Source organism: Helicoverpa armigera, chromosome 18, assembly GCF_030705265.1.
Source record: "Helicoverpa armigera isolate CAAS_96S chromosome 18, ASM3070526v1, whole genome shotgun sequence".
NCBI lineage: Eukaryota > Metazoa > Arthropoda > Insecta > Lepidoptera > Noctuidae > Helicoverpa > Helicoverpa armigera.
The window spans coordinates 1211585-1220779 of record NC_087137.1 but is presented as its reverse complement, the minus strand read 5'-3'; the positions used below and the strand labels follow the sequence as shown (position 1 = coordinate 1220779).

The 9195-nt window shown below is 36.2% G+C and overlaps 2 protein-coding genes across 2 annotated transcripts; both read left to right on the top strand.

The window, feature by feature from the left end:
* Positions 1-1489: 1489 nt before the first annotated feature.
* LOC110373185 (mitochondrial 2-oxoglutarate/malate carrier protein) lies at positions 1490-4858 on the top strand. The gene is made up of 8 exons (XM_064039254.1): positions 1490-1569; positions 1800-2027; positions 2299-2472; positions 2871-2973; positions 3153-3271; positions 3478-3657; positions 4075-4192; positions 4670-4858. Exons 1-7 carry the CDS (start codon positions 1490-1492, stop codon positions 4124-4126), a joined length of 936 nt encoding a protein of 311 aa, XP_063895324.1. The 3' UTR covers positions 4127-4192; positions 4670-4858.
* Positions 4859-7106: 2248 nt separating this feature from the next.
* LOC110373184 (mitochondrial 2-oxoglutarate/malate carrier protein) lies at positions 7107-9026 on the top strand. The gene is made up of 4 exons (XM_064039033.1): positions 7107-7310; positions 7590-7820; positions 8338-8499; positions 8921-9026. Exons 1-4 carry the CDS (start codon positions 7237-7239, stop codon positions 8982-8984), a joined length of 531 nt encoding a protein of 176 aa, XP_063895103.1. The 5' UTR covers positions 7107-7236; the 3' UTR covers positions 8985-9026.
* Positions 9027-9195: the final 169 nt, after the last annotated feature.

Genomic DNA, 9195 nt, shown 5'->3' with positions numbered 1-9195 from the left:
GTAACTTTGATCCACGAACATAATATATGATAACTAACTAACTAACTGACATGACATGTGATAACATAAAATTGGTAAATCTAGTCCATTTAGTTAATCTAGTTCATTTCTTTGTAAGAAACATAGTGCATATTAAAAAATCTAAAAGATAGTATATATCATCCTCCGAGCCTTTTTCCCAAACTATGTTGGGGTCGGCTTCCAGTCTAACCGGATTCAGCTGAGTACCAGTGCTTTACAAGAAGCGACTGCCTATCTGACCTCCTCAACCCAGTTACCCGGGCAACCCGATACCCCTTGGTTAGACTGGTGTCAGACTTTCTGGCTTCTGACTACCCGTAACGACTGCCAAGGATGTTCAATGACAGCCGGGACCTACAGTTTAACGTGCCATCCGAAACACAGTCATTGGTGTAAAAGATAGTATATATTAATGAGACATTTCTTTAACTAACTTCATCATAAGAAAAAAATAAAATAAACAACCTTACAAAAATAAATGAAATCCCACCCAAAACAAAAATGTGAAAGACTGCCAAGTTCGATAATATGGGAATGCTTCGCCTATAAAAGAAGTGAGATCTGAATAAGTACCAAGTTCCATACACATACCTCAGTTAAAAATAGTTACTTTTTAATGATGTTACTTGGCAAGTTTTAATAGAAAATTAAATACTAGATTCATTGCGTTTAGTAGGTTTATAACAAGGTGTATGAAAACTTGCCGAGTAACATCATTAAAAAGTAACTATTTTTAACTGAGGTATGTGTATGGAACTTGGTACTTATTCAGATCTCACTTCTTTTATAGGCGAAGCATTCCCATATTATCGAACTTGGCAGTCTTTCACATTTTTGTTTTGGGTGGGTTATGTTTTTCGCACGTAGCTTGTAAGTTTGAACGTAATATTCTGTGTATAAAAAATATGCCCAAAACAAAAATCCGCCTGCATAAAAAATAATGAACTGAAAAGTCGTAATCAAGTTGAACAATTTGGGGGACCTCCTGGCTCCAATTATTCCATAGAATAGTCCCGCAACTACGATTGTTTACTTTTTTCTGCCAAGTTAAATGCAAAGCAATAAAATAGTCATCCATCTCGACGGAAAGCTCGATGGATATTTTACTCATGAACGTGTAGTTTACCGACTAATTTTATTATTTAATAAATTGTTACAATTAACTAGAAAAATATTTAGGTATAAAACCTCCATCGAACCATAAATAAATTAAATTCTATCGCCGGTAATTCTGTCAAACGTCAAACTTGGACGAAAGATTTGACAGATTATAAAAGTGTCTTTTTAAACAATGCAATGCGCCAATAAATTATAAATCTATACACGTTTTAGTAAAAAAATCTTACATGAAATAAAAATAGCAAATTTGAGTTTTATATATAAAATGAAAAAAACATATTACATTAATCAGGTTCGTATTGAATCTGACTTAATGTATGTGTGAATTGATTAAAAAATAAGCGTTAAAATGGCCGACCAGAAGTTGTTCCCTCCAACCAGGAGGATGATGCCTAAATGGTTGAACTTCCTCTTAGGAGGGGCTAGTGGGTAAGTTTACAGCCAAAATATTAGTCAATCGATGGACGAGCGTAAGATACGCAGTGAAAAGGTTATATGATTTTCTTATTTAAAAATCTCATCAAATGCTATTGATTGTTTTAAAACTTCTCCGTTCCGTTTCAATCTGGTCTCATCGCCTCCTAGCTGGTCTATCTGGACCTCATATTTGGTCAGACAATTTATATATTTTTGTTCCTCATACATAAACGTTTTTACAGAATGATGGCAATCTCCATAGTCCAGCCAGCAGACTTGTTGAAAACTCGTATGCAGTTACTAGGGCCTGCTGGACGGAACCTGTCAGCATTTGCCTTAGCCAGGGATATCGTGAAGTATGAAGGCGTCAGAGGGTTCTACGGAGGTCTAACCGCCGCCCTGTTCCGCCAAGCGACCTACACCACTGGGCGCCTCGGCTGTTTTAACGTTATGTTTGACACGTATAAATCGTAAGTTAAACAAGTTACTGCTACTGTTTGGCATACCAAGTTTGCAAGGTCTTCCAAGCCTTTGGTAACTTTTTTATAGTTTTAAGTCAGTTAGAGATCATGGACACTGGAGAACGAATGGTAATTTAAGCTATTAGTGTGATGTTTTCTACTAAATCTTTAAGCTTAACTTAAAAGAAAAGTTTCAATTTAAACCGTTTGATGGAATGCCTTAAATGTCTCCGTAAACTTTATTTTGATATTCAGTTTATTAGTTGTTCTTCTTTTTTAGAAAATACGGTACTCCATCATTTCCGAAGAAGGTGGTGATGGGTGTCGTTGCTGGAGGCGTTGGTTCCTTGATTGGGAATCCGGCTGAGGTAGCTCTGATCAGAATGACGGCTGATGGCAGGCTGCCGGAGCAAGATAGGAGGAACTATAGGAATGTGTTCAACGCTATCTCCAGGTCTTTAGATACCATTAAAGCTTATTATTTAAAATTAACGATAGTTGATTCTTCTGGCCTTAAGTAACAAGGCTTATAAGTCATCAAATAGGAGACGAAAAGAAGACAGCGGTAGAGTATTAAGTTGGAAAACATCTCTTCTCATCTCCATTTTGGATAACTCAGTTTTAGTGAAGTCCAGCCTGAGTGACATCTCCGTTATAACATAGCAATAAAATTTATTTAGCTGTAGTGAAAATATCATTATTATATCATCATCAGCCTTGTAAATGTCAATGCAGCAGGGAAAGGATGAGCGTCTAAAATTATTTTCTTTTAAGATGCTATTCTTAAGCATGGGATGGTAGGTGATTTTATGGTTCTTAGGCAATAGCTAGCTATGATTTTTTTTCTGACAGGATAGTCAGAGAGGAGGGTGTGCGAACTCTATGGAGGGGTGCCGGTGCCACAGTCAGCAGAGCTATGGTCGTAAACGGTGCTCAATTAGGCTCATATGCTCAGGTTCGTTATTTAGACCTTACTGCAAAGTAAGATTTTTTGGAAATCAAAAAAGAAAGTTGTCAATTTCATCTGGCTCTAGGAATAGTTGGACTTCCTTGTATTGTTACAAACATTTAAAAGTAACTAGCCTTCTCCCAAAAAGGGCTTGAGAGGAATAATTTGTGATCTCCCATATTTAGGCTCGAGAAATGCTGCTGCCGACTCTTGGTGATGGCTTGCCGCTTCACACGGTCGCGGCTATGATATCCGGGTTCATCACAACTGTCGCTTCTCTGCCCGTCGACATCGTCAAGACAAGGTAATGAGCACCTTTGCAAAAAATGAAATTTTGATCTTTGGAGTTAAACTTTGTTAAATACCTACCTATATAAAAGGGCAAAAGAAGAAAAATAGTTATCTCGAAAATTATGGGAGATGTTTTATTATGTTTTGTTATATTAAGATCTATCGAAATCCGACTTGTTCACGATAGAGATATACGAGAAGATTCCTGCCACTTTTCAGAGTACAGAATTCAGCAGAAGGAATGAGCCAGTTCGCAGTTTTAAGTAAAATTATCAGGAATGAAGGTGTTCTTTCTCTATGGAGTGGCTTGTTACCGACATACATGAAGATTGGTCCTATGACAGTTTTGATATTTATGTTCCTCGAACAGATGAAGCGATTGTATCACAAATACGAACGGTTAGTGTCTCAAGACTTGTTACTGCATTTCATGGTTATATGGCATCTCTGTAAAATAGTTCATATCTATTTTATGTGTATCTATTAGATTGTTGAATCGTTTACCTGTCGGTTAAGCAGTAAACAGCTACTACGCTGCTGTACTAAGCTGAACTGCGAGATGACAATAAATAAAAAAAAGTAATTTTTTGGGGGTAATTCTATCGACATAGGAAATGTATTTAAAGGTAAAAAAAGTGTATTTGAGCTGTGGACATAAGCGTCTGCATAAAGCAGACGAATAGCTGGTGTCTAATGAGATTAATACTATTTACTTGACAGATATATCGTAGTATACTTAGGTAGATATTTATTTAATTAGTTAATATTATGAAACCAAGTTTTTCTTAAGGAGTTCGTCTTGGCTTTCTGATATAGCGATGACCGCGGTGAGGTGTACAGTGCTAGTGCTACCCTACTTCGAAAGTGAGAAGCTACGGGTACCTTCTTGCGGAATCCTGACTTCCTAGCCTGTCGCTGGTAATCTGTAATTTATGTGAGTAGGTATATGCTCATTTTCATATTTTTAGATATTAACGATGATAACAGAACGTGGTTAGAACAAATATACTCCCGACCTAGCTCTTGAAAAATACCATGTCACGTTACATCACTTTCTATCATCATTAACAGGACTATTATAGCTAACAGGCTTATTATATGGTGATTGATCGCTTAGTGTGATGAAAATCGATATTCCCATTTTTCATGATAATAAATTCGTGGGAACTGAGAAAGAGATACAAATTAAATATATCCTGGCACTCGAGGCTGTCACCGCGTGGAATGTTGATACGGCTATCATCTTGTGCCAATTGTCATGACGACCAATGGTCTAATAGCAAGAAACTTTGATGAGGCTCTCGTTAGGCATCTGGTTCAACGGATTTGCAGAAGACGATAGTCCTTGAAACGGCGCTCATTGTGGAGAAGTTTTTGTTTGGATGTAACAACCCAGTCTTTTTATTTTCAGTCTTACAGAGGTGCAAGTGAAAGTTATTGTAAAAATGGTTGTACCACAAAACCGATGCGCAAACGCATAGGAGAAGGCGGACGCTTATGTGAAGCTCGTCGGTATCAATATTTTTTAAATAAGTTATGTAAAATTTGTGCATTCCTTTTGTATATTGTTTGGGAAAGTATTTGGTAATTTATTAAATTATGATTTAATTTAATATTGCTGTTTTTCTTATTAAATATAATTTCGTTTCTCAAAGAATAAGCAGTGACAAAAGTTGCCCACACGCTAGAACAACATTCTTGATTTCATTAGTTGCGCTGTGTTTTATTTCGGAATGTATATCATTCTAAATACCTATGAGACAAATGGGACGGCAGTGTCCGGAATCCAGCATTTAAAAAACCTGGGCTGTATCGACCGCCGCACAGTATATTATTTTGCTTCAAAAGCGGACATCATCTTTTTATTGTAAATTCTGAAGGATATAACTGTTATATAATATAATATGAAACACCAGTTTGAATATATTTCTTAATTTTGAAGCTACGAGAGTTTTTTTGAAAGGTCAATGAACTTTGTCAAAAAGTTTTTTGCAGATATTTCCCAAAATAACAAACTCTCGCTTTATTTAAAATTAACCATGAATTGAAGGTTGTTTTAATAATATTGTGTATAAATTACAAGTCTTTGCATTCGCTGGAATGCGAGAAAAAAAATATTTGTTTAATTTTGCAAAATAAATTATATAAATTTTTCTATACGACATTAGCATTTTGTTTTACCACCAAAATACACTCTAGTTATGTAGCGTCTTACTGTGAAAAATTGGAACATTTAACGTGCAGGACTTCAGAGCTATAACGTTTCTAAGTTTTTTAACAATTTCTATGGAAATAGGGTTGTCAAAAAAAGCATGAGTTTATTTAATGGGACTATACGGTGTGATGAAATACAGTTCTAGATTATGTTATTTAGGTATGTTATGGAAAAATTGCACAATATCTATTAGCAACATTTGTTAAAAATATTGAACCACCTCGAGATAAAACAAATGTGGAATATCAGTTTTTTATTTTATAATAATATGAAAGCAAAATACATGAAGCATGAATGCTACCGGAGGTGAAGCAGGAACCAAAAACGCAGTTGAAACTGCGGTGGATAGCCAGTATTAAAATTTAAGTTTATGAAAGAAAAGGGAATTACCAAAAAAACAAATATCAGTTTACGCCACATCTTCAGTATCTGAAATAATGAGGATTTTGTCTGAAGTTAGTTCCACTTCTTCAAATTCGAAAATAGAATCCGTTGGGATATAACGCACATTGTCCATTGTCACTTCCAACAGAGAATAAACCTTTGGGGGTAAAGATTTTTTAGGTGTACTTCTTTTATTGTGGGATATGGTAGATAAATATGGATCAGATGATTCAAGTCCACGGTGAAATAAGTCTGTGATAGTTATTTCAAATTAAAACTAAAACACTGTCATGTATGCCACCATGAATGGCATCTCAGGAAACAATTGACCAATAATTTTAAAATCCATATTAAGAAGACAAAAATAAAATTACGGTGACTGTAATTTAAGAGAAATCAAAGAGTTGGGTGACAACAGCAAAACTGAATACAATTTTAAGTCTTATAACCCCCTTATAACCAACAAATAGGTACATGGCGTAATGCTAATTTTAATATTATGTGATAAAAATAAGATAAAAGAGACAGATATTATATTATAGGAATTTTAAAAGACCTTTTCTTTGACTTCTGTCATCTACTAAACCTTAAATAAGTATAACGACCATCACTGAAGTAAACCATACACTTGAGTGACAACCCTAAATTAAAATTTTAAAATTTAATATCTCCGAAGTCCTATGTTTAAAGTATCTAGTTTTTTTTGTGGGAGTAATAGGTACAGCAACTAATAATATGGCATTTGAAAAAAATGCTAATATTGCAGGACATCTCAGAAAAAAAATAAAAACTAAATACCAGAAAAAAATTTTTTTCGTCGAGACTAGTCGAGATTTTTTAACTTTTTCAATATAAATAGGTGCCTGAAATACATTTGAATCATAACCAAAAAACATGTAATGGAAAAAAATATTAAAAACGGAAATAAAACGTTTCTTTGGTTTCTATGGACTTTTCTCGATTTTCAATATTTTTCGAAAACTATGATAGATAACGTCACCGGAGTTTTATTAGGGGATTTGTTCGATTTCTACCTTTCTAAATAGCATATAAAATGAGGATGTCCGCGTTTGAGGCAAAATTACACACTGTGCGCCGTTGGTTCTTTCTGGCTGTAATGAAATGTTCTATTACACCTCCTTAGATTGGCAGCAAAATCATTTTCATAGATCTAGGATCCGACATCTATTATAATGTCACATACTGTTCTGTCAAAAGTTGAGACTTCATCAAAAGAACTTAAAAATATCCGATGTAAAATTGAATAAAAACAGCTAAATCCAGTTTTATAGAAAATGAACAAAATATTTGACATTCATCAGATTCGTATTGGATCTGATTAAATGTATGTGTGAATAAATTCTAAAATAAACGTTAAAATGGCCGACAAAAGGGTGCCAGCCAGGAGGATGATGCCTAAATGGTTGACTTTTGTCATAGGAGCAGCTAGTGGGTAAGTTGAGATCAGGTAACTAGTCTTTCTTCTTCTTAATCGTCACGCTCCTGACAATGACGTCGACAATACAAGAATGGTGGCACGCATGACAAATCATCGTCATCCTCTTTTCCCCTTGTACATCATCAGATTTTATGCTGCTGATTCGTTCAGCTTGGATCCACGGGCGAGGTCTCTCCAGAATTTGATCATTTCCATGCGTTATTTTTGACTCCGATGATTTGCGTTCACCATTATACCTATCTAAACCGTTTTTACAAGTAATCGTTTTTACAGCATGATGGCAATTTCCGCAGTCCAGCCAGCGGACTTGTTAAAATCTCGAATGCAGTTAGTAGGACCAGCTGGACGAAACCTGTCAGCATTTGCCGTAGCCAGGGACATCGTGAGGAACGAAGGCGTCATCGGAAACATGGGGTTATCCGCCGCCCTGTACCGACAGGCTACCTACAACTATAGTACCGGGCACCTCGGCTGTTTTAACGATATGTACGATATGTATAAAACGTAAGTTAAATAACTGCTACATTAAATTGGAATCCAAATAGAGAGTTTAATTTAATTAGCTCCAACTGAAATATAGAGAAGTGAAGCTTTAACCACGATAAGTTTGAGTATAAGAATGCATCCGGAGAGATGGGTCACTATTGTCACCCAATGGACACCTCAGAATGGACATCAAGACTGCTGGACTCGGTCGAAAGATAAGGAAATGTATAAGTGATCAGTACGACATTACAGCCTAAAAATAAATAAATAAGTATATGAGGACCCTGATTAAGTTCAGTCTTACTTGTTTTGTATATTTTTGCAAGAAATTAATAAAGGCTTTTTTAATTTATTTTTTTATGAGGACCCTGCATCTCACCCGTGATCTTTTCCGTCGAATTGCGCAACAAAAGCAGACAATGACTAAAATCTCAAGTTTGAGAAAAAAAACTTCAAGTATAGGACCTGTGATGGTAATCCCCTTGAATTCTAGGTCTAGAGATTTTTGATTAAGAGGTTATTAATATGTTTTTAGAACACACGGTAACCTGTCATTATCAAAGAAGGTAGCGATGGGTGTCGTCGCTCAGGGCGTCAGAGCATTCATGGGGAATTCAACTGAAGTAGCTTTTGTCAGCATGCCGGCTGATTGCAAGCTGCCCCCGCAAGAGACGAGGAACTATATGAATGTGATCAGGTCTTTTAACTCATTACTTAACATTATCTTCATCTCCTGAGCCTTTTCCCAACTATGTTGGGTCGGCTTCCAGTCTAGCCGGACGCGGCTTAGTACCAGTGTTTTACAAGAAGCGACTGCCTATCTGACCTCCTCAACCCAGTTATCCAATACCCCATGGTTAGACTGTGTCACACTTACTGGCTTCTGACTACCCGTAACGACTGCCAAGGATGTTCAATGACAGCCGGGACCTACAGTTTAACGTGCCATCCAAAACACAGTCATCGGTGTATAAGATATACTTAGAAAGTACATACAATTGTAGAAAAGTTGCAATGGCCTGGCCTGGAATCTAACCCACGCACTGTATTTACATTAACGATAGTTTATTTTTCAAACCTTAAACACCAATGATAATTTGTAACCTCCTTTATTTTAGGCCCGGGAAATGCTGCTACCGGCTTTGGGGGACGGCTCGCCGCTTCTTACAGTCTTTCTTATGATATTCGGCTTCATCACAACACGTCCAAACAATATAATTTACAATGTGCAGGTTTTCTTACAGTAAAACCGATACGCACGCGTGTAGGCAACGGCGGATACCTACTCATGTGGAGTGGCACTGAGACGATAAAAAATATTGTTTCTGGTACTCAACCTTTTGTAAAAATTTGTGCGTTCTTCTTGTGTGATAACTGATTAAATTAAGATAAA

Bases quoted from the DNA above. Each gene is read 5' to 3' on its own strand.
- LOC110373184 (XM_064039033.1), top strand. From the start codon at position 7,237: ATGGCCGACAAAAGGGTGCCAGCCAGGAGGATGATGCCTAAATGGTTG. The intron at 7,311-7,589 runs GTAAGTTGAGAT...TCGTTTTTACAG, and splicing joins GTCATAGGAGCAGCTAGTGG to CATGATGGCAATTTCCGCAG. The intron at 8,500-8,920 runs GTCTTTTAACTC...CCTTTATTTTAG, and splicing joins AACTATATGAATGTGATCAG to GCCCGGGAAATGCTGCTACC.
- LOC110373185 (XM_064039254.1), top strand. From the start codon at position 1,490: ATGGCCGACCAGAAGTTGTTCCCTCCAACCAGGAGGATGATGCCTAAA. The intron at 2,028-2,298 runs GTAAGTTAAACA...CTTCTTTTTTAG, and splicing joins ATGTTTGACACGTATAAATC to AAAATACGGTACTCCATCAT. The intron at 2,473-2,870 runs GTCTTTAGATAC...TTTTTCTGACAG, and splicing joins GTGTTCAACGCTATCTCCAG to GATAGTCAGAGAGGAGGGTG.